The sequence below is a fragment of the Pempheris klunzingeri genome, chromosome 15, assembly GCF_042242105.1.
Source record: "Pempheris klunzingeri isolate RE-2024b chromosome 15, fPemKlu1.hap1, whole genome shotgun sequence".
Classification (NCBI taxonomy): domain Eukaryota; kingdom Metazoa; phylum Chordata; class Actinopteri; order Acropomatiformes; family Pempheridae; genus Pempheris; species Pempheris klunzingeri.
In genome coordinates, this window is record NC_092026.1 from 9231432 (window position 1) to 9257041 (window position 25610).

Below are 25610 nucleotides of genomic sequence, written 5' to 3' on the forward strand. Positions count from 1 at the left end.
GTGTCCTCAAAAATGTATAGTGAACTTTACAACCTTCCAATCTTGCCTCATCTCATAACAGTTGATCCAATAACATAACTGGATCCATACAATCTAACTTGTCAGTCGTCTATAAAAGAAGCCAACCACTAACTAACACCAGGATGAGAAGAAGAAGAAGAAGAAATAAATGAGAAACTAAGAAAATTTAACCCAACCGCTGAACTGAGAACCGGTCTGAGATTTCTATCTTATAAGCTTCATATATGGCGATTATGTTATAGCTGTCTTAACTCACTTTTTAGCAAGACCATAGAAGCAAGAAAACAACCGATGCATACACTGAAATCTATTATTTTAGTATAGTCTGTGTCGTCAGTAGCTAAAGCAGTAAAGGTGCATTTCACTCAATAGCCAACATTAGCTGTTTACTTACTGATTAAAAAGAAAGAATGTGGGTTCATCATCAAAAGTCATCTCTTACTCACGAAGAGGTGTGTCCACACCAATGTTAACTCTGGTTTTGCTTGTTTTTATACCACTTCTTGCCACCACACACGGTCTCTTGCAGGGAGCGGGTGGTTGGGATGTTGATAATGAGAGCTTGAGCCATTGTTTTGTTTACTGTGCCATTCATTGACTACCCGGGGGCAGTACTTTAAACATGATTGACAAGCCCCCGGGGCAGCGGTCCTTCTTCCTCTCATGTTGGACTGAGGGCACACTGGACGCTACGGTGACTCACTATTGTCCCTGAGGTACAAGGTGGTATTACGAGACAGTATGGGCAGGGGCTAAGTGGTTAGCATGCTAACTATAGTACATATCACAGTACATAGCCTTCTTTGGCAGGATGTCACTACAGTGACACATTCAGTTGATATTTTTAGTTAAATTTTAAAGCAAAATTCTGCCCAAATCTTACATAGTACACCTTTAAACTATGGTTTACATGGTTTTGGTCCAATAATATAACAATATGACACTGACAAGGGCCATTCTGCAAAATGAGTACTTTAACATTTGGTAAATTTTGTTGCTAATACTGGTGTAATTTTATTTAGAACTGAGTACATCTACACTGTTGCATTTCTGCATTTATTTAAGTGAATGATCTAAATGCTTCCTCCACCACTGGACGTGACTGAATATGAACAACAGTGTATTTGCTCTTTTGGTGTTCCATTCAAGGTATTAAAAAAAAAAAAAGTGAAATTCAGTTCCTTTCCCACATCCTCAATCACACAAATCTCTGCAAGTTTCAACTTAAATGTTCATGTTAATAAGAGGGTTCCAACCTTGCTGATGAGTTTCCAGCGCACTGAATAAAAGTCACTCTCAGTAATGCACTGCTCCATCGCGAGGACCCTTATCCGGCATGCTGTGGGGAGAGGGAGTGCTCGGAATGGCAGGCAAAGAGAACTGTCAACCTGTCACATTTCTCCCTCCTCTTCCCCCTGATAAATTAAAGTTACACAGTGTGCGTGTTGTAGCAGCGGAAGGCTGTGCAGAAAGCCCTGCTCCTCAGGTCTCAGGAGATAGCTGGCAACTAGGTCAGACTGATAATGTAATCCGCTGACTGGATCCTCAGCCCACTACATCGAGAGAGAAAAGCATGACAGGAAAAAAACAGAAATATAGGAGGAAAATAGGAACTTTTATGTGTTGTTGTACTTACTTACCATTACCTGGCTGGCTCTAGGTAATCAAGTTTATAAGGGAGTAATGTCCATGCAGCCTATTGCAAGGAAATGTACTGATAACATATGGAGCTGGTGTAGGTCTGTGTGTGTGTGACTGCAGACACGAGATTATTCAAAAAGTGTAATCCACGTCAATATACCTCACACTCCTCACAGGGGAATCTTATTTACACGGATTCCTTTTCATGTGTTATCTGTGCACCACATACTGCACTGCACATCCACAACAAAATAGTATCATGCGAGTCCGCGGGGAGAGAGTGACAAGAATAAGTTCCTGCATCAGCAAGGTGCATTTTCATTCCCATGCAGTATTCCAGAGAGGCTCTGTGGGCCCACTGTGACAACTCTGCCTCCCTGCAGGTGTGGAAATGAAACAGGGCCTATAAATAGCCCAGGCAGCTGGGAGTAGAGCACTGTAGAGCAGGGGGGAGGGAGGGAAGAAGGGGGGGATTAGAGGTCCAGCTGGGGATGCAGGTGTGTAGAGGCTGACCGACAGAATACGACTGCTGTCTCACCCAGGGGGCCGGGAGGGAGGAGAGGCTGTGGAGCTCCAGCTCGATCCAGTTTGGAAAGCGGAGAACTTTAACATTAGAAATTCATATATATATATATCTGATTGTACTGAAATACCTCGGAAAAGTAGAAAAAAAGTCTTGTATTAATAATTATATGATACATTTAAGTATGGTAACTTTATTGTGAAATATAGTGAAAGGGCTTCACAATTACTCGTAACGCTACACACAAATAAAACTAGTCTAAGTTCACAATTCTTTTCGTTTGCTTAACATGCTTCCATGTGACCAAATGTAAAAAACAGACACGGGATGTTCCACTGGAAAAAAGAAATGTACGTCGACCATAAATATATATTTAAAACACAGTTTGGCTAAATGTTATCCTTCTGCTAAATCAGAATGTGTTTTATGTGGAAATACTTCCATTTTTAGAGGAGGTGATGGGCTTCAAGTAGAGATATATTATTTAAATTAGTTTGCCAGAGTTATAGCTTTGCCCTAATGAAAAAGAAATGTATAAATAAGGACTACGATAACAGTTGGACAGAAGGCAAGAGTAATTACTTCACATATCTTTACTTAAAAAACAGCGAAGGAGCCTGAAGAAATGACATGCAAGATGTATTTTGAAAACAAAATAATGTTACCTACACAAGAGAACATACAGAAACATAAACGTGGATCCCCTTTAGTTCAGTTTGTTGCTGTATTTGGTTCAAATTAACCGAGTGGGATCCCTATCGAACGCTTGACGCTGTTTCCATGGTTACATCCGCCTGCCGGTTGAATGTTCTGCGACGTGGTCTGTAACAACAGCGCTTCCTCTTCTTCTGTTCAGTATCTCAGTGCCATCTGCACAGGTTCAACCCCTGAAGGCAGCATTTGGAAGCTTGGAGCTTACAGAACAAATTGAGTGTGTATTTAAATAAGTGTGATGATACGGAAAATATGCATTATTGTGACAGCGGTAATGTTGGACTAATTGTGGGTAAAGCAAAACAGCTGGTAAACATATTAGGACTCGTACATTAAAGGTGATTTAATTTGTTAATGTTGCGGTTTGATCTTTTACGTTTAATTTGCTGTCTTTTATGAATGCACAGTGTATGTTTATTGATCTTTGAAGACAGGAGGACAGGTGCATCCTTACCTCTGCATTACACACTTCACTATATTGACAGAGCTGACCACACTATCAATGCAAGTGCCGCATCACTTCTGAGTGACAGAAATGAGCACCGGCTTTTCTGTTGAATAAACAAAATGTCTACCACCTGCAGAAGTACCCCAGGATTTCTAAAAACAGGCTTCATGTCTACATTTCTTCCCGATCTACAATAAGTCATGAACGAGGTCAGTGTTGTTGAGTTTGGGCCATTTCAGCAGCTTTGATTGTAGTATATTTAAAAGTTCACAAGCTCTCTGACCCCCCTGTCCAAAGACTTGATGTGGTGACTACATGTGCAGTGAGCTTTGGTAGATGACAGTTCCTTTATCACCCTGTCAGACCGACACAGTGACCCAGGTTAAACGGACATTGGTTTTTGAACTGAGTGGGTCAGCATGTGCTTTTGTGGAGTAAAATCTATGGAAATACAGCTGTGTGTCAAGTGTGTCAGCTCAAGTGTTAGCATTACCCTGTGACAGATGCATGAAAAAAATGGGTCAAACATTGGTTGAACATGCATTCAATAGTCACACCTCATACATGTGCCTCTCATTTGAAAGAGATATTAGTGTTTCTGGCATGTGCTGCTGATGCCACAGGGCTGTTTGCATAGTATAGTAGTACGCTGTGGTAGGGAGGGTAACGTTGTCTTTATTTTTTAAAATCAAGCTTCAGCTTTTAGGGCAGAAAATGCTGCTTTCATTCCCAATGGATGACTTGATATGCTTTTCATGTAAATGACATCTAGCACTTGCACACTGGTGTTTGCATTAATGCATTAATTCCTCAGTACTATATGCTTTTTTTAGCTGGAGGCAAAATGACACATTCTTATCAAAAACACACTCCCCCGCTTAGTCTCACTCCTCTCAGACACGCAGACACACATTTCACTGCTGATTGACAGCAGGAGCTCCAGCTGACCCAGTATTCTGCTACAGTGGGACGATCCCACAGGCCTGTGATTAATGACTAGGCTTTATCCGCTAGTGGTGTGGTAGGCCTGCCAGCCAGGCCACTTAGACTGCCTGGACCACTACCTCTGCTGTAAACACACACACTCTCTCTCTCACGGCCTCTGTGTTTCTCTATGTCTCTCTCCTGCTCTCTGCCTACAGGCAGTGCATCGTCATATTCGTTGTTACAGCTCTAAATCTTTGTCCCAAGTTGAACCCTCCAACACACACACAGAAACACACACACATGGATTCAAACAACATAACCATGAACTCTCTCTTTTTTTTTTTTCGCTTTTGGCCTGAGTTAAGAGGATGCAGCTTCTCATAGCAAACATTATTTGCATCACAAATACATATTATTTGCATCATTTCTGCATTAGGACAGTGTCAGAAGTGTTGAGTGAGGTATCAGGAAAAAAAATTACGTTCATTTGTCCTTTGAGTGCTCTATTTTGTTTATGTAAAATTTCGGAGACAAATATTTTTCATCCATAACAAATCGTCACTAGTCTGGTGCACCAAGCAGGTTTAACAGCAGCTCTCAACAGAGATACTTGACCGAGAAATATCTCTGTGCGTACGAATTAGAGTTGGTCTCACTAATGGACAGTGATCCCTCACATTGTTTTTCTCTCCTGACAGCTAGGGGCAGACTAAGCATCACTAGTCTTTTGAGCACCAGCCCTCAGCAAAACAGTGAACCTCACAGGGATTTCCGTAGTTGTGACAGCATCCAAACAAACTGCAATCGCAGCAAAACAAAGCCAGTTTGACTTGGTCTGCCTTGATGGGAAGCTCTCTGATAAATGCAGGGAGAGACTATATTTCCTGCTGGAGCAAATCTCTCAAGTGTTACAATATTAATGGGCCCTCAAAGCCTATCAAACATTTGGATGTTATCAGTCCACCTGCCAGATTCTCTGCTGAAACGTTCTGCTGAGGCCTTTCTCTACTTTGTATCACTACAAACAAAATGTCTTTGGGGTTTGGCCATACTTTTCTATTTTCTGACAATCTTACACTAAACTAGAGTGGAGATTATTTATCAATCAATGAGTTGATCGAAAGCTTCTTGGATAAATGATTTAAGTGCCAAATATTTAATTACATTAAATGTCTCAAATGTGAGGATTTGAATACTTTTCTGTAATATGTAGGATAGTAAACGCAATATCTTTGTGTTTTGGTTGAATAAAACAATCAATTATGTTGCTGCAGATATTGTGAGATTAATTAATAACCAAAGTAGTAAAAATTTGCTATAATTTCAATCCTGGAATTTTATTCTGCACCACACTGACAGTATACTGATATTTTTAGCTTTTCCATGGTTTGTCATGGGACAACAAAAGTGTCCTTTGTAGTTTTCTGGGAGTGTGATCTGAACTTGTGGAAGGCTTCAGGGCTTCTGCTGTGTGACAGCCATTATAGAAGCTAAAGAGTCTGCCAGTGAGTCTCCAAAATAAGGGGGGTAAATCTGAAAGTATTACAGTTACAGAAATATCACTGCTCAACTACAGCTGACATCACCTGTCAATTCATATTGTTCATCAGGAAGGACCTTTACTTTCTGATGTAACACTTCCTTGACCTGACACACAGATGCAGATGTATATACGTAGATGCTCAGTTTGGATCTTATCTATATATAGAAAAGGCTACAAGATCATATCTATTTACAGAAGAGGCATTGGCATATGGCTAACATTGTTATCATGCCATTCAAAGCACTCAGTGACCACTTGTGCTTTATGGAGAGGAGCATTGTCATCATGGAAGATAGTGCTCCCAGCGGAGATGAAATGCATCATGGGATAATCTAAGTAACCGCTCAGAGTCTTTTTTTTAATAGTAGAGGATAGTACAGCCTGAACCACGTGACTCTGAATGGACTCTGTACAGGATAATAATGAAACAGCAGCATTCCTTCTTGTCTCTCTTCTCTGTATTTTATCCTATTTTCAGTGGGCGTAATTTTGTTCTTCCAGAGAGACAAACTGCAAGCCAGGTCTGCTATCCAGCGACGTTGTGTAAAATGCATGTTCACATGTTGTAGAGTGAAGTCGAGCACAGCGAAGCAGAACTACCAGCACTATTGTCTATGAGCGGCCATATGGTGGGTGTCCTTGCATGGTAGCTTAAGGGAGCCTCTCTCCCTGAGATGAAGCAATTTTGTTCAGAGATGAACCTTCTCTCTCAGCCTGACATGTTCATCAGACCCTGCCCCATCACCCACCGCTGAGATCCCACAGTATATCACAGGTCCCACCAGACGGCCCGGAGCAGGGATGGCAACCCGGACATCCTAGGTGGACCTAAACAATCTGTGTCACATGGTCTCTGAGTCTCCCTCCTTGTCAAAAAGCCCACCCCGACTTGTCTAGCCCTGCTCCATGCCTCCAGATGTGGCTTAATTTACTGCGACTCTGCTAATTGCTGTAATTAAGGATTAATTACTGTTAATTACCTTCGCATAAACTCATCACCAGTCAAAGAGCGGAGCCTTATGAAATGTGCCATGCACAGGAACACACACCACGGGGACTTGAGGAGGATTGTGTTGCTGGACCTCTTGTTTCATGTCTTGTCCTGGTGCGTAGGGAGGGCTTGTAGGGCAACAGTTAGGGCAGGACGCTAACAGTCATGGACCATCTCCTCCTGGCTCTGAATGCTTCACACGTCACCTCCTCACCAACTGTTTCCCGGGACAGCAGCACTACGCTGGCTGTCATTTGATTAGAGGCTGTCATTTATTTGCTGAAAAGTAGATGTCAAATTTGATCCATAAAAGAAAATCTTGGTAAGATTTTCTGCAGTAGTTTGTGACATAAGTGTTTTCATATCATAGAGACTAAATACTACTAATACTAACCTCCCTAGCTTTGGGCTGGGTGTCAAACCGTAATAATTGTTGAGTACTGACCAAAATGTAGAATCTGTAATAATCTACAATAGAAAACTTTCAAGTATAAAAAATTTGCATCAAATGTTTGTTCAGAGTCTTGGTCTTTTAAGCTTTACTTAATTAGGACAGATTTTTTTCCCAAGATATTTGAAACAAGTGGCATCATTGTGACCTAGGACTCTATGGGTCGGCTTATGCTTGAAAATAACTAGTTTATATGAAGTGTCGTCCCATCATGTCAAAAGGCAAAAGCGTCTACAGCCGCTCTGAACAGCCATACTCAGAGGTGGAGTGAAAAGCTGGCCTTCGTATGGACGCAGAAAGTGACAGAAATACTAAAGGTTGAAGTTCAGACCTTGTTTTCTCACCTTTACACGCCTGGCTAATGGCTGCTTGAAGTGCGTGAGAATGTCAGACTGCCGGTTTTGGAAAGAAATTGTCGGATGCAGCTCTGGATTTTTGTCTGCTATTATATTGGCTGTTGAAGTACACTGGCCCCTTAACACTATGGTTTAGGTTTGGTTAGGTTTAGGCACAGAAAGGACTTTGCTAGGTTTAGGGTAAGTACTTCCTTGAGGCTACAAAAACAAAAATGGTGGAATTGATTAAAATTGTTGTCATCGTGACATTAACAAACATGGTTCCCGTAATGTATTGATTCTGGTTGTGCTCTTCAAAAATGTTTTTTGGTTGGAAACAAGTTTTATCAAAAAGTTAGTGTGAGCAGGAATGTGTCTACTTTCTGTTTTGCTGTGCATGGTGCTCCATAGACATGTCTTTGTCTCTCTGCTAGCAGGCCGACTGTGCAGCTCGCCGCTCCACAAGCTCGTGACTTCTCCTCAGCAATCCAGTGCAGCCCGGAGCTGTTAAAACTGCATGGGCTGATCATGAGTTTGATTCAATCAAGAAGATATATATTTTAGGACACCTTAAGAAAGACTGACAGCCAGGGGGCTAATGTATTGCCTATTTTGAATAATGAATTATTTTAATGAAGGCTTTTAAATGGGAGTGCTCAGTGTTGGTGGCAGGGCGGTGCTCTGAATGGTCTTCTCCTCTGGCGCTGGCTGCCTCATTATCAGGCCAGCCCCTCAGGCCTGAAACTGGCCTGCTTAAGCCTCAGATGATGACGATAATTACCGTTATTAGGAGTAGCTGCAGGGGGAACTTGTTCTGAAAAACACCAAGCTGAGTTCTTGCCTCGCTTGCTGCCGCCACTACTGCCGCATGAGAAACTACGGATCGCCAGTGGAGAAAGCCAGAGAGGGAGAGAGACAGAGGGAGAGGAGGGAAAAAAAGGAGGGGATGAGGGGAGCGGCCACCAAATCCGCCTAATGTGACGCCTGTCAGCTCGTCTCCCACCAGCTGTCACCTCCCAAATGCACTGGGGTTCATTTTTTTAATTGACACCTCGCTTTCCTATTCCATTTCTATTTTTCGCCTTTCATTTTCCCTCCATCACTCTCTTCCCTCCTTGCCTGTACCATCCACATCTCCTTGTCTCTGCCTGTCCCCCCAGTATTTCTTTGGTGTTGTTCCTTGTCCTTGGTATCCCCCATCCCCCCAGCCAGTGTCAGATACAACACCCCGGCTCTGCCCGCTTTCTGCACATGATACTCGAGATAGCTGATAAAACATAAAGCTGTTTTAGAGGTATTTTATGACTATGCCCTTGTGTACTGAGGCTGTACAGCTTCCCATTATCTGGTGATGGAGAGAACATTTTGGGCCTGACAAAAGTTTCCCATGAGTTCATGGGTAGACCACAAATCCAGCTTTCAGCTTCCAGTCCAGAACATTTTAAGCCTATTGAAACACCACACTATGTAGAATATAACAATAGTTTAACGGCAAAGACTCCAGCTTTGATAAGTGACTTCATAATGATCGTCCCTTATTTATTACAACCCAGATTCAATTTAGAAGAAATGACCACATATACAGTAAATTGGATATAATGCAACATAATATTCATTTAGTGTTCTCAGTAATGATAATAGCATTGCTTAGCACTGTAGTTTACCTCCTTTGTGTGGGACAGTATATGAAATATGGCACAGTGCTGCGTTTTATGATGATTGCCTCATTGGTATGGCTGAATTTTGAACCTCAATACTGTTTTGGTACCTACTGAAATATATCTGTAGCAATCAGTATAGAGAGCTGCCAAGCATCGGTCGCTGTCTGTGGATACTTGAAACTCTTCTCTGGCATTGTTATAGCAAAAATGCCAAAAAAAAAACATTACCTTGTTCCAATTTCATTTTGTGATAGTAAACCAAATATTTGAGTTGTTTGGCCACTTTTAGGTAAAAGCGCTGGACATTTTTCACCCTTTTCTGACTGACTGATGATGAATTAACAATAATCGGCTGATTAATCAAGTTGTATAAAGCTGGCAAGAAGTCTGATAAATTGCCTCAAGTGATGTCACCAGGTGTTGACAAGGAAGAGGGAACAAATAAGGTGATATCTGTGGTTCTGCTGCAACGATTTTGATTCTTTTTTGTTCTCCTTGTTTTTGTCCATCATGAGTCCAACATTGTTGTAGGAGTGCAGTTCTAAGTCGGTGAAGCACACCACACATCTAGCATTCAGCTGCAGTTCAGTACAAATACAGTAAGGCACATTTTAACACTGTTTGAATGAGACAATATTTAGAATGCAGCAATTGCTTTCATGGCATAGACTTTATTGTGAGGCTGGATTAGTAATTCCATTATGATTGCCCTTTCTTTATTAAAGTCCAGATTCAATTCAGTCGAAATGACCACATATACAGTAAATTGGATATAATGTAACATAATGTTCATTTAGTGTTCTCAGTAATGATAATAGCTTTGCTTAGCACTGTAGTTTACCTCTAGTGTGTGGGTCAGCATGAAATATGTAACGGTGCTGCGTCTTATGAAGACTGCTTTATTGGGCTTGCATCAAATGCAGATGAGAGCAGGATGCTAAACTCCTTCAAGGAGCAGGGAGGGGAGGATTTGTATTAGTGATACTTGTCATGTCTGCTGTAAATCACGCTGCTTTTTTTCAGCTTCCTAGGTTGTTGTTGTTTTGTCTCAGAATGCTGTGTGGCAGGGATGAATGGTGGTGATGTTACATTATCATGTGGCTGTCGCTTTCACTCCTGCTGACTGGTCTGTGACAGGCCCACACACACACACACACACGGATGTATACACACACACACACAGTTGTGTCAGGAGCAGGCCTGATTTATTAACTGCTGAAACCCTAGATGACGTGTGCCCACACAATCAATAGAGAGCACAGCCACTGCCTGCCCCTCTCTGGGGTCATGTGATGTGGACAAGAGCTAGGCAAGGAAGGACACACACACATACATACAGTACACACACTCACAGCTCTACAACACTACAGTGCTGCGGAGTGTATTGCATTACTGTATTGATGGGAAATGGATCCAGTCCAGCGTTGGCTGCTAGCTGCCAGTCAGAGGCAAGAAGAGTAAACTTTCATCATGACTGTCAGGGACATCACTGCTGCCTTGTTTGACTGTAAATCTTCCTAATTGTGACAGAATACTTCAACATCATTAATTAAACATGTTTTCATTTAAAAGCACTCGCAGGGCGCCAGGCTCGTTGCTCGGGGTAGCCTGCCAATGTGCATAGCTGTGTGTGCGTTTTTTTTTTTTTTCCTGTGTGTGTGTGTGTGCGTGCCTGTTTGAGTGCTTACATTCATGCACAAAGTGTATGTTTGTGTTGTGTGTTGGCGCGTGTGCACCTTGATTCTCCCCGTATGAGTGGGTGGCTTAATCGTCATGTTTATTTACACTCCTGTTGTCTGCAAACAGCAGGCAGTGTGGCGATGGGCATGAGCCAGCTCTTAAGGAAGTAAAACAGCAGAAATTAATTTTGTCAATAACCAAAACAAAGGCTTATTCTTAGAATTCCATTCATTATTCAGGAAGCAGCTCGAGAATTGTTTATGATACGTATTCATTTTTTATGCCTTGCCTTTTTGGGTTTAGTGCCCCACATCTCAGGGAAGGAATTATACAAGAGCATGCACAATGGGGAAGAGAGAAGAAGAGAGGAGGAAGGAGGGAGGGAGGGAGGGAGGGAGGAAGCGACAGAAAGGGGAATTGTGTCCTCTCATTGTTCAATTAAGTCTGTCGGTAATGATCAAGATTAGATGATGGCCATCTTCCTTTTATAGATACTAATCTGTGACTGTCCATGGAATAAGGGAATCGTAGAGGAGTATAGACTCCATGCCTTTGTTGCTATAATGGACTAGAAAGTGTGTATGCAGGGTTTTTGGTGTTATAATACAAGTGTTAGGAGCAAGTGATGTATTATAATAGAAGGCACTTCATTCTGTCAGGTGATTATGTTAATGTATAGTCCATGGCAGCAGAGTTCACCACAAGCACCCTGATTGGCATTGAGGTCTAATCGATTTCATTGCTATTACTGAACAGAAATAAATAAAGCTGATGGCTGTGGTTAGGGTAATTATGCCACAGCACAGTGAATTGTTTGATTTTCCTTATTAATTGTATTTATTTAATCCATTTCATGCTTTTAGTTGTGCACTCGGGGACTTGGAGGGAATGAATAAATCACTCTTAGGCTCATTAGATTCCCCCTCTGGTTGGGATGTGCCACTATTTTGTCAGAATTAAATTGGCGAGTGTTATAATTTCCCGCTGGTGTGATTCACATGAAAAATATCCACATATTCATCTACCAGCACATGTGCACATGCACTGACAAACACGAACGCTCACACATGCGTCTGCTCCCAATCTGAACTCCTGACCTTTTCCAGCCGTCTGATAGCCATTGACATTTGCCTCTTGAGCTGAGCTTGCTCACGTGTTGGAGCTGATGGGAATGGATGATGTTATTGCTGGAGGAGAAAAAGAGAGGGAAGGAAACAGGGGGGGTGGGGGAGGTGGGAGGGGGGGGGTTGAAAAGAGGAAGACCAGGGTAGACAAGCTCCCCATGCGGCCTCGAGAATCCATCTGGACCCCCTGCTCACCAGAAAGGTCACAGGGTGGCTCAACCTTACATCCTCATTACAAAAGAGCCGTCGCTGTGACCGGAGACTGTGGGCTTCAATATGGCTTTACTGCTCTGTCACACAACCTGTCATTTACCCTCACCGTCTACAGTCATCATGGAAGAGACATACAGGGTGGAGTATTAGATCGTCCTCCTGAAAGATTTTGATGGATGCGTAGATTAAAGTGTGCATGAAAAATGTTGTGGTAGCGCGAGCTTTGTCTTTGTCCTTGAAGACAGTGGATGGAATGGAGGGCTGCACCTGGTCGGCTGTTTTCAGCACCTCTGAGAAAAGCAGGACGCTCTGCTGCTTTACCGAGGGAGCCTTCTGGTGGCAGAAAGAGGCAGGGCAGTGCAACTGATCTCGAAGTACAAATTCACATTAAAACACCTCTATGTTTTATATTCTAGAAAGGAGTTAAGAGGTCATTATTCAAGTAGTCATCAGAATAGTTTTGGATCTTAGGATGTGTGCTATATTTGTTTGACTACATTTGTTTATATGTACATAAGGCATGTTTTGCTTATGTTGTTTGTGCATGTCCGTCTCAGCAGGCCTGTCTTTGTTGTGTTTACACTCTCCACACTATGGGAGCTGAGTGTCAGTCGAGAGCTGAGCGCTTGTAGGTGTGTGAGTACGTGCAGGTTCAAATCCCCAAACAAGTGTGTAAACAGACCCCAGTGGCAGCTGTAAAAGCATCCACAGTCCTGCTAAATTAAGATTACAGCACTGCTGTTCAGGTATTCACGGTGTGATGTTAGAATGATAATTCAGTAGTTCATTCTACGATATGAGGAGAACTAATCCACAATACTACACATTCAGTGTGACGTTGAGAGTAGAAAAAAGGTTTTTTGATCACTGCACAAAGTTTTATAGTAATAGTTACACTTCACCTTAACGAATGATTTTGAATCTTTTACCTTCACTTTTTCTAATTAAATAGTCACCATTTTTTTTATTTTGTGTATCTCCATCTAGCATTGGAACTATTTTATTGAGCTCAAATTCTGTAGTCTCCTAAACTGATTCATTCAAGCCGGGTGTCTTTGCATTAACATGCTGTGCCTAACTTGTGTTATTAGTTTGTTTTTCTGTTTCGATAGCATCTGACAAGATAATAAAGCTATCAACCAGAAACTAAACATAGTCTGAGCATAAGGAGAGCAATGAAAGATGAACTCTGGTGGAAGGCTGTGTTAATTTTTTTTTTTACATGAAATGATAGCCAGAATCGATAAAATTATAGTTTTATGGGCCTGCGTGGCTGCCAGCCTCTGTGAGGCTGCACATTTTTATGGCTCAGACTTGAACCATTAAAACGATGGCCATATTTCAGGGAGTTCACTTGGTAGGCTGGAGCAGGAGAAACAGTGAAGATTCTTTCTTTGTCCTTTTGAAATTTTGCTATTCAGTCATTTTGAGCATCGATGATTTAAATAGTAATGTTTAGTATCAGTGTTTTCATGTCATCTCCTCCTGTCCTCAACAGTGCTCAGTATCCGTGGTGCACAGGAGGAGGAACCTCCAGATCCTCAGCTGATGCGACTGGACAACATGCTGCTGGCGGAGGGCGTGGCTGGGCCAGAGAAAGGTGGTGGGTCTGCAGCTGCCGCAGCTGCTGCAGCAGCCACTGGCGGCGTCGGTGCCGACAACTCAGCAGAACACTCCGACTACCGGGCCAAGCTGACTCAGATCCGACAAATTTACCACACAGAGCTGGAGAAGTATGAACAGGTGGGGAGGAGAAACATTGTCTCTTACCAACAGCTTTCCTGCGACTCAAAAACATATTTAGCTTTTTCTTAGCTGTTGTTATTCTCATTAATTTCTTAGTTCCTCTTCTGGTAAACCGTAATTCAACCCCATATAATAGAATATCTGTGATGTGATGTGTCCATAAGCTAGGCACTGTTTTAAAACCCTTTTTTGATTATTGAATGCCCCCTCATAAACTCAGTGTTTTGACTCCACCTTTTTGAGTGGTGATTCTATTTATATTTCACAACTATAGAAAGTGTTGTAATTGTAATTTCTCACTCTCTTCTGTTTAAATGTGCAACTACTGAAAAAGATGGACGTCACCTTGACTGGTCATAGATATGGACAGAGGCGAAACTTAAAAAAAAATGTCAGTGATTTTAATCTTTATAAATTGTTCCATTGTTGACATGCACAAATATGTCTTGACTCATAAAAACCTTAACTGTCTTCTTCGTGGGTACAAAATATGTAGCGGTGATACACTGCACAGACTCCACTCTCCTGAAATGCGATTTACACCACTTCTAGAGGTATTGCTGGTATAAATGATAGATTTTCTTGAGCGCTTTTAACTAAGTATGATGCTCTTGAAATCAGCTCCCACAGGCCAACTCATGACAAGCCAAGCTTTGAGAGATGTTATCTTCAGCAGGCAAGCAGCCATTATATCAGTCACACACCAGCTCTTCCAAAGACTGTAGCGTCTTGTCATTCCCTCGGAAGTCAGAGCGTTCTGGGTTTGTCATCTTCTCTGAGGAAGGCTAGTCATCGCTAACTGTCACAGTCAATACACACCTGAGCATTTTTGTGTCACCATGCTACGTACACCTTGCGCGTGTATGAGTGAGTAGTGTCTGGTGTGTGTGTGCAAGCAGAACGGCTGCTTGGTGCATCACTTTGACTGACGTAACCCTGGTGTTGACAAGCAACAGACACCTTGACTCTGAATGCAGTCATATCCAGTGACTGATTCAGACAGAGAGAGAACGAGGTAGACTGAAAGATGGAGTGAAAAGAGAGGGAGACAGTTTAAACCTCTTGAACGTTAACAGGACTGAAAGCCTGCTGTCATTTTAGATTTCTCTTCACTTGTCACATTTTCTCTTCCATTGAAGAGAGGTCTTTTTAATATTCAGAGCACTGCAAGTCTCACTGCCTCCACTGTACGACTCCGCCACCACATTTGTTTGGCGTGAAACATCGCACTGTGTCTGCTGCTTCAATTTAGACTATTCTTATTGCCTCTAACGCTGCTGCTGTTACACTGTCAGCACTGCTTCTATGAGGCCAATGCCTACCAGCGGAGGTGCAGCCTCTCCAGAATCCAATTTCATCCTTTTGTTCTGTCTGAAGCTGTCGAGCCTCCATGATAGTTATTCTTTTTATGAATCCTGTCTGTCTGTGCATTCAGGCGTGCAATGAGTTCACCACCCATGTGATGAACCTGCTGAGGGAGCAGTCTCGAACACGACCCATCTCGCCCAAAGAGATCGAGCGCATGGTCAGCATCATCCACCGCAAGTTCAGCTCCATCCAGATGCAGCTGAAACAGAGCACCTGCGAGGCAGTCATGATCCTGCGCTCACGCTTTCTCGACGCCAGGTCTGTGTGTGTCCATGTGGGAAACAAAATCTAAAAAAAAAAATCCTTTAGTTTTAATACACTGTGCTCTTTGTTAAAAAAATATTTTATGCATTTTATTTATGGATTCTATTGTTTGTTTACCTGATTTTTTGATTAAAGTTGCCTCGTTCATGTTTTTTTTTTTTAAATAGCATTTTAACAGCTTTAAATTACTGTCCTTTAATGTTTCAGCATTGCTCTGACAAACTTAACTTTTTTGGTTAAATGAATAAGTGCAAGAGAGGAATTAATTTATAGATTTTTCAATGTTTTAATTAATGTCTATTTAATTAATGTCTATTCAACCTGTCTCCTTTCTGCTCTCTGTCCAGACGAAAGAGGAGGAACTTCAACAAACAGGCGACAGAGATCCTAAACGAGTACTTTTACTCCCACCTCAGTAACCCCTATCCCAGCGAGGAGGCCAAAGAGGAGTTGGCCAAGAAATGCAGCATCACAGTGTCACAGGTAACCAGAATAAACAAAGATATCTGCTTAGATTTTGTGGTTAATCTTTTGGTCAAAACTAATCAAAATCAGTGGTACTCTCAGCGCACAACCAGGGCCTTGCAGGAGATTTTACATTGATTCAATTTGTAATTCCCAAATCAACATTAACTTACTGTTTTCTGGCTTTTACAAGAAATGTAATCTTAACATTATTTTGGGTAACAGAAACATTTAGGAATACCAGGATACCTCACAGTAGTTTGATCTTAACAATGAACAGGCTGATACTAAATATCAATACTGATTTAAGCTAATTCCAAATTATAATCGCTTGATACCAAGCATCGGTATCAATATTGGCTCCATTCTGAATTTTGTTGCATTTGTACAGTATTTTGTAAATGGTATTTTATGTGAATTTTTACTTTCATGGATCTTTATTTTGGTTTCTGTTTTCCTGCACCTTCAGTTTACTCTATCGTATAGTCGTATATGGTAGAGAGGATGCATTTTAAAAGCCATCAAGACAAAAGCAGAACAAAAGTTACGCAGTCACACAGCGTGCGCATTATAGAAACAAGCACAGCACAATAAGAATATTGCAGTGATCTCCACATTGACTGACAATCGAGAATCATCTTACTCACTCAGTCCAGACACAGGAACACAATAATAATCAGCCCTGTGTAGTCCGTGAGGAAAGCAATGATGTCAAAGCGGCCGCAAAAGCAGGTGCAAAAGGTCGACGTGCCAACGGGAGTCATAATCCAAGATTACTTATCAAATATTACTATTTTACACTGCTTGTAAAATGTTATGAAATTTGAAACCTTTGGCTTTCATTGGTGTCTTTGCATCCCTATCAGCTTGAATTGTTTACTAAGTGAGCCACTGTAACTCTACTGTAACTCTTGCTATTTCGACAGGTATCGAACTGGTTTGGGAACAAGAGAATCCGATACAAGAAAAACATCGGCAAGTTCCAAGAAGAGGCCAACATGTACGCAGCGAGGACCGCAGTCAGTGCAACCAGTGTGTCTGCTCACGGCAGCCAGGCAAACTCCCCATCAACTCCCAACTCAGCAGGTGAGCTGAATCACAAACTACACACTAGTCAGTTATATTAAAAAAAAAAAAAAAAGAAGCTCTATAGATGGAAGAAAATAGAATTTTTATACCAGAGAAGATACAGAGAGATGCACAAGATAAAAACATACAAAATAATGTTCTCATATCTGACGTCCAACTCAAGAATTCAGTCTCTGGTGCTGTTTCGTTTAGTTTAATGCAGAGTGCCTCTTCTCCTTAACTTACCCAGTAATATGGAGTGGCTTTCTTGCTCTACTTGTTCCTTTTTTTCCTCTTTCTTCTCCGCCGTTGCCATCTGTGTCTCTTACTCCTTTTGTTTCTCTCTCTCTCTCCGTCTCTGTTATTGACCTCTTGGTCTTGTGGACGTTAATTTTTCCTGCCTCTTGTCCGGTTGACCTTGTGCATGCCATTAAGCTGCTCAGAGGGCAAGCGGAGTCTTTTGTCATATAGAGACTTCGCAACTGTATTGGATTAGGACCGGGTGTTGAAATCAAGTTACGCGATGGTTTCTTTACATCTGGGGAGCTGGGGTCCATTAAAGGACGAAGACGATTCTTTGGGTCTTCCTGCAGATCAATTATTACTTCCTTAATGAAACACTGGCAGCACGGACATTTAACAGCAATATAATTCATAACGGCTTGTTTAAACTGGACTTAAACAGCTTTAAGATGATTATCTGTCTTGTGGTTCTTGTTGGTTAATTTATCCTTTTGAATTATGCTGCAGTGATACTGTAATATGCACATTTTGCATCTGTAGCATGCAGGTTTGTAGAGAATGCCTTTTTCATGATGCCAGCTGCTCCTAACTAACCCACTTAATGCACTTTTGCTTATGCATGATCATTTTAACTCCCTTTTCTGTTTCTCTCTTTCTTCTGTGCTACTTTTTTCCTCTCTTGTCTCTTTGTCCTACTCTCTCCCTCTCTTTTCTCTTCTCTGCCTCTGTGTATTCTCAGGTTCTGCTGGCTCTTTTAACATGTCAAACTCCGGAGACTTGTTCATGAGTGTGCAGTCCCTCAATGGGGACTCGTACCAAGGGGGGCAGGTTGGGGCCAACATACAATCCCAGGTAGGCGCCTCACCAAGCTTACAAAGCTAACAGATTCTTGAGATCACAAGTAAATATGCTCAACCACTGTCCAGTCAAGGAGTGCAGAGGCCTCACACTGACTTGACCTACACAGCGAAACAGAGGTTAAACTCAGCCTGAAGCCTTACATTAATGTAGAAGCCATTGTCAACCCACAGTTGAGTAGACAACTGCAGACAGTTTTGGAAACGGTGCAACACTCATCAGTGCAGCTGACAAGAGTTCACATAGCCACTGGTGTACTGCAGCTCCCTGACCTTGCCCCAGTGGACAGTGATGACCAGCACAGTGTTACAACTCTCACCATAGATTAAGGAATCACCACCTGCGGTGGTATTCTTGTTTGGTTTTAGTGCTTTTGGCATCATTTCCCTCCACCCCCCTGCCCTCCTTTTCTATTCAGATCAGCTCTCCAAATGCTTTAGGTCGTTCATGAATATGCAAAAGGAACAACCCTTATAGGAGGTAAAGAGGTCTTCAGGGTCAGCCTTTAATTAGTGAAACTCATGTTCCCTTAAAAGGGTTATTTTTCTGAACATGCCAGAATGGCCTCCCTTTCTGGGCGGTACAATTAAAAGACAACAAAGAAGAAAAGAGAAAGTACAACTTTGACTAAATTGGCCTCCTGAGTACAGTGGTCTTATTTGTTGTGAAATCCATATGGCAGGTGTGTTTTCATGCATAACCTGTCGGGCTGCTCTGCCAAAAGCTACAAAGCAGCTCTCAGTCAATCTGTACAGGAACATGAAAAAGGCGTTATTCCAGAAAAGCTTTAGTAACAGAATAAAGTAAGATGTTACCTCAGTTACGCCATATTTTTATTGGCAACCATGTTGGGTGAATGTGTTTTGATGTGAAAAGTCATCATATGTCATGTATGGTAAAAAAAAACAAACTGTGAGTAGTGTGCTTCTACATTTAGAAGAATGAGTTGCAAAGTATTGTTTTAATGTCTAATTTTGATGTATTATTTAACCACAACTACAAACGTATTCATGAGGAGTTGCTGCTTGTCAATTTTCTTGTGTTTTCCTCCTTTTGCAACGTCTGTTATCAAGCTTGTAATAGCAGCCAAATCATTCTGATTCGCTGTTTGTAACCTTTTCTTGTTTATGGTACCCTTTCACTATCAGACTGACCTTTCTTTGTGCATGGCTGTCTTTGTTATCCAGAGCTTTTGTCTGACCAGGCCTTTTGTCTGTGTGTCCCTGCTGTTCCAGGTGGATACCCTTCGCCATGTTATCAGCCAGACCGGAGGATACAGTGACAGCCTCGCCGCCAACCAGATGTACAGTCCACAGGGCATCAACGTAAGACCTGTAAACAATCTCCTTCTGTCCCTCTCAACGTTTTCTTTGCTGTCTTACTTGCTGCATCGATTCCCCAGTTGCAAGATGTGTATAATGTGTAATTCTGTGTGCATGCTGGGATGCCACTTAGCAGAGTTTGCTGGGGTTGGGCTGTTGTCCAGTCAGTTGCCCCCCCGCTCCAGACGTGCCCTAGGTGGCAGGCAATGAGGCAGCTACCAGGCTGAGTAGCTGGACACGCTCCTAGTCTGTCGGAGGATATTAGCGTTAGTGAGACACCTGCAGTCGACAGGAACAAGGACACAGGTGTCATCCTCCCTCCCGACGCTGCTCTCACATTGGCACCATAGGACAAGTCATACCTCCTGTCCCCCCCAAGACTAGCTTCACAAAACAAAAAAAAAAAGAAAAAAAGTTCCCACTTCCTAATTCTTAAAATAACTCTTTAAGTAGCCTGTCGATGGCTGGGCCAGCTCTCTAGGTCTCCTTGCTGGGCTGGGCAGGGTGGGACATGCAACACTGGAGGCGCTGCCTTAGCATGTAGATCCATAGCGACAGGCTGCGTGGGGCTGAACAGAATCAATACGACAGTCACAGAGACAGAAAGAGAGGGGCTTTGGGCTAACAGTCCAAGCACATTGGTCAGATCATTCATCCACAGGAACAACAGTACTGACAGCCAGGCCGGCAACACTCCTCATACTAAAATAAGAACATGGAAGCATCAAGCCAGCTACAACATACAACAGGGTCAACTGGAAATAGGTGTTCAATAAACTGTGCTGCTGTGTTAGACTGATGTAAACAGGCACAAAAAAAATGTAAAGCCAAAACTAAGCTCCAAACTAAGTGTTTGTCGGAATTCGGGCTTGGCAATAAATCAAATTAATTGACTTACCAAATGTATGAATTTGTTGCCCCAATTTGTGCCTCTCGTGCAACGCCAGAGCTCACAGAGCTAAGCATCCGAAAAATAAACATCTGATGAAGGTACCTCCAGAATCCTTATAGACTGAAAGATACTGTGTCTGCTCTACGATAAAAAATATTTTTAAGCCTTTTATCACATCCAAACAAAGATGGAAAGAAGTCATATATCTCCTTGCTCAATTCCTGCAAGGTGAGCCAAAATGAAAAGAAATGAAAAGATCAGTTTCCATCCAGTATTTTATATTTTCGTACTAGATAACCCATTCACATCTTTAACATTTTTCTTGTGTCTTACAAAAATATTAAGGACATATGCAGTCTACCTATATTTATAGTATTTTTATGTGTTGTTAAATGACCCTCTGGGTTCTTCAAAGATCGCCGAGTATTTATTTTTCACAGAAACACATGGATATGTCTGTTACTCTAAGGTAATGGTACATGAACGAATGGTAAAACTGAGGTTAAGGAATTTAGGATTTACCAATCTCAGACTTTTTAATAATAAATTGTCTGAAGTAAACTATAAAAATGCAGTGCAGTGATGTATAGGAAATTTATTGAAAATACTTTTATAAACACATTTATGAAACGAATCTCTGACAGTTTATTGTAAAGTTAATTTTAGACTACTACTGTCATCCAGCCCCATTTTGAAAGATTCACAAGAGAATAAAAACAAATATATTGCATATTGGTGATGATGATGAGTCTCTTCGAGTTCTTTTATAACAAATACACCTCAAACAAAAATTAAAGCTTGTGAATGAGGTGTTGGCGCTTGTATTTATTTAGCCCAGATAATATTTTTTTTCAAAGATCGACTGACTGAGCTCTTGGTTCACTTCTCCTTCTTTATCTTTGAACAGCAATTACACCCCTCAAATTGCTGGTGGGTGTTGCCACTCTCAGAGGATGGAAATGTTTTTTTCTCTCATTCTTTCTTTTTTCCCCCTCTTGCCTCTGAATAAGATGACAGACAGTCTTTACGCAAAATAACAGGGTTTGGAAATAAGAGGCTGCCAAAGCACGTTCCCAGCTCTCACTAATAGCGTGGAAATTGCAATTAATGTCTTTAATGGTCTTTAGTCAACCTTTTAGCATGATTTGAGGAGGCCTCCATATTCAAGAGCTATTTTTTTAATCGATAATTTATTCTTTTATCAACCATCTCAGGGGTATATTCTGAGATATATGAAAGGTCTTCGTATTCTGTGTTTCATCTCTTCTGTTTATCTCACATTATGTGAGCCATTTGAGGGAAGTGGCGCAATAATATTTTTAATGAAGAGTCTCTTAAAAACAGTGTTTGTCAGTTTTCCGACTGTCGAGTAGCAGGTGGACGGACATCACTGCCGTTGAAGAAGCTTGGTCGTTTTCATGTTTGCGTTTGAATTTAAGGATTTATGTAGTTTTCTTTTTTTCTTGTTACTCCAAGGACCAATCAAACCTTCTCAAAACCACTTCTGTCTGTTTTGTATGTGGCACCCACTTGTTCCTACTGAAGATGTAAATAGATATGTATTTTAGTTAACGTGGGCATTGTAGTCCATAGCAAAAATTGCTCGAGCAGGAGTAAATAGTGCATTTGCTGGGGACTATTTTCACCCGCGGATTAATACACATTTGGTGCTCTTGTCACTACACAGCTGCAGGACACTCCGCTGTATGTGGGACTGATTGAAAATAAACCACAGTGCTCATGATCATTGCAGTGAAGGGACATGTTACCCTCTGTGGCTCTCTGATGTGTTTTTATTAGTTTTTGGACAGCATTTGCGCTCTATGACACAGATGAGTTATATCAGGCAATCCTTGTTAGCAGGACCACCAGTGTTTGCTTTGGTCTTTTCATGGGATTTACTGTGAGTAATAGAAATATAGAGAAGTGCCAACCTTATTATTAAGGACACGTCTATACCAATTTTGCATGATACGGTATAATGTGTTAGCATGAAGCTAACAATTTCTTGCCTTATCTACACAGACAAATGGTGGCTGGCAAGATGCTCCGACTCCTTCGTCAGTGACATCGCCTACAGAAGGACCCGGGAGCGTTCATTCGGATACTTCCAACTGAATATATCCATCTCTACACCTCATCTTCAAAAAACATGGACTGACCTTGTTATTCTCAGTATTAAACAAAGGATTCTCTGTCCCACAGTTTGGAGAGGTACTGTGAAATCCTAAGCCGAAAAAATAAATAATACTTCCTCTGCTTATAACGTTGGACATTTGGGATACAAATAAAAAGTTTCACAATAAAAACCCAAACAATACTGCAATCAGTGGAGACGTTTGTACAGATTTCACAATATATTCAGAGGGCTGGGGTTACTTATTCGCTTATAATGTTTTCACTCATAATGATGAAATGATATGATAAAGTAAATAAATCAAATCATTTGGTTTTAACTGAAAATACTTCATTCTACCTCTCAGCCACTAAAAAAAGTAGAAAAAATATGTCAGTGACCATTATTTGTTTTGTAAAAATGAAACTTTTGTCTTTGCAAGCAAGAGGCACATCTTCTTACTTACATTTTGTTGTCTCTCACCTATTCTATGGTACGCCATTTAGACTTAAATATTGCTCAGTTGTTTACAATGTGTGCTTGATAAAAGTATGTTCATCTTCCCCCCCTGTCTCCGACGAGTCAAAACAGAGTTCTGTCAGGAGATTTTACCTCTAAGGTAACCCTGTGAAGTATGTTATCTGTAAAACAATAAATAAATACTTGTCATCAAATCAGACAAGCTTGACATCATTCATTAAGATGGAGAATATATCGACTTAAAAACTAATTATTTTTCATTCTGTTGGTTTTGGTTCTGCAGCATATTGGTAGAGTGACAGTCACAGAGATGCAGGATTTACTGATGTAGTGAGAAAAACAGGAATTTTGTCTTTTCGTTGATTACTGCTGGACAAGGACAAAACTTTTTTTTCTTTTTAATTTACTTGAATCCTTTATGATATTTCTATTGTTTTCCACCACCACCGCTACAGAAGAAGAGTTTTTGTTGATGCCAAAATGCTGATGTAACCAAAACAAAACTGTTGAGAAAAGTGTGTCATCATAAAGTCAGCTATAATAGTCTTTCATCAAAGATATACAGCATTATGTCTTTTTCTATTCATTGAAATCACTGTCCTCTGTCATTTAGCTCTGGTGCTACAATTGAGTCAACAATACTGTCCAAGTGAAAGAAGAACAAGGAGAGATATTACCTTCTAAAGAAAAGAAAGTTTGTCAAGAACGTCTGCAACTAAGTTTGTTTTTCAATACGTGAACCACAATCCACTTAAACAGGGACGTCATCATGTTAATAGAGTTTTACGTGCTTACACAGTGGATCCTTGCTCCTGAATCTACTGCACAGGTCCAGAGATGTTTTAGCATGGAGCCACTGATCATCATCGCCACGAAAGAAGCATCTGACTGTATCTGAACTGCTGCTCAGCTCTAACGAGGGCACTTCGATGTAAAGATAATGTTACGTTCCACATTTGGATGAATTGTGTCCTCTTCTGGGCGTCTCTTTCCATACAAATCATTCAAGTCAATATATTATTCTGCTGGTACTGCTTTAGTAACCCTAGAATTGACACCAAAACAAATGTAGACATTTGAATTCCTGCTTGTCTCAATACTATCAAACTGATTTTTTTTCAGTATCAAACATTTATGAACATTGTAAATGTTAGCCATTAAGCACTAAAGAAGGGACAAGTCATATGTCAAATAATGTGTTTTCTGAGCAGTCTAACCTTGTTTATAGACACTTTTTTATGTTGTGTGGCCTATTTGTATTTTGGTTTTGTTTTTTTTATGGTATGCTTAATGTAGGCTATTACTTTTTTTTTTTGCTTTCCTACTCTCGTGAATTAGCTCATGAACTTTCAACATGTGTTTATGTGCACCATTGTGCTTGACTTGCTTTGTTGGAAAGGGTTTTCAACACATTAAAAATGATATGTAATACAGCAAGATCATACATCAGCTTTTTTTCTTATTGTGGACTTAACAAGAGAACAAAGATTCTTTATTTTGCTCAGCATCAACAGAGGTTAGTGGCTAGGAGTAGACAAAAACCCTTTTATGGCTCTGCATGTCCCTGCCTTCCATTATGGCTCCTGTCCAACATATTAGTGTACACGTACCCAGATAAGCACACATAAACACAAGCACAGCACACCAAAATCTAGTTTATATAACAGCGAAGGGGCATCAGTGTCTCTGACAGAATGTAAAAAATAGATAGGAAGCAAGAAAGACGCCTTAAGACTTTCAAGTTCATCTGTTTTAGTGTTTTGACATCTAAAGTGGCAGTTAGACAGATTTCACTGCTTTCTCTGAATATTATTGTAAAGCAACACAGTCATAATGATACAGTAAATGCAGTCATATTCATTTTAATAAAAGGATAAGATTTGTGATACTAAAATTCATTCATGATATTGTCAACAAATACCATGAAATTACCCAAATGAAAAATGTGTTTACCTGTCTCTCAAGACTGTCTTATTTTAATTCCCTTTGAAAACATAAATCTATAAAAGCTGGTCACAAATATATAAATAAGCCCATAAAAAAAATGTATTTTAATTTTCTAAAGAAGCTGGTCACTGTAGTTTTAGCTAACACACACACTAACACAAGACTAGATATTGCATTAGTTAGGGACTATTTTCAGCTGTGGATTAATACATGTCTGATCCTGTTCTTGTAAATATTTAAAGCAGCAGGATCAGGTCCATTGCAGGAATAAAAAAAACAACAACTTTGGTTTGACAAGGAAAGAAATATCCAGTATACTGTATTTAGGTCATCTTACACTTATACAAATCAAAATCTGATAGTGAAGGAGGAGAATGGTTGTGTCCTTGTGAGATTCTCCCTTCAAAACCTACAAACAACATTGCTGACACTATCTGGCTGGACAGTTGCATGTCTGACAGAATTACTTTCATAGCAGATGAATATTCATAATTGGCCAAACAACACTGGCGAGGGTAGAAGGGAGCAGTTGGCTGTAAAGTCTACAGACGGTCACAAGCCTTGACTGC

General features: G+C 40.9%; 1 protein-coding gene across 4 annotated transcripts in view; it reads left to right on the forward strand.

Annotated features, from left to right (window-relative positions):
* The window catches only part of pbx1a (pre-B-cell leukemia homeobox 1a), a 44481-nt gene extending 21193 nt beyond the window's left edge, over window positions 1–23288 (forward strand). The window contains exons 3-10 of one of the 4 annotated variants that reach the window (XM_070844560.1): window positions 13771–14015; window positions 14353–14409; window positions 15454–15644; window positions 15998–16133; window positions 17042–17201; window positions 18166–18278; window positions 19520–19609; window positions 22524–23288. In XM_070844560.1, coding sequence (XP_070700661.1) covers window positions 13771–14015; window positions 14353–14409; window positions 15454–15644; window positions 15998–16133; window positions 17042–17201; window positions 18166–18278; window positions 19520–19609; window positions 22524–22616 — 1085 coding nt within the window. In that variant the 3' untranslated portion in view covers window positions 22617–23288. The remainder of the gene's footprint in view (window positions 1–13770; window positions 14016–14352; window positions 14410–15453; window positions 15645–15997; window positions 16134–17041; window positions 17202–18165; window positions 18279–19519; window positions 19610–22523) is intronic. The other 3 variants (XM_070844562.1, XM_070844561.1, XM_070844563.1) reach the window with 3 other exon arrangements.
* Window positions 23289–25610: the final 2322 nt, after the last annotated feature.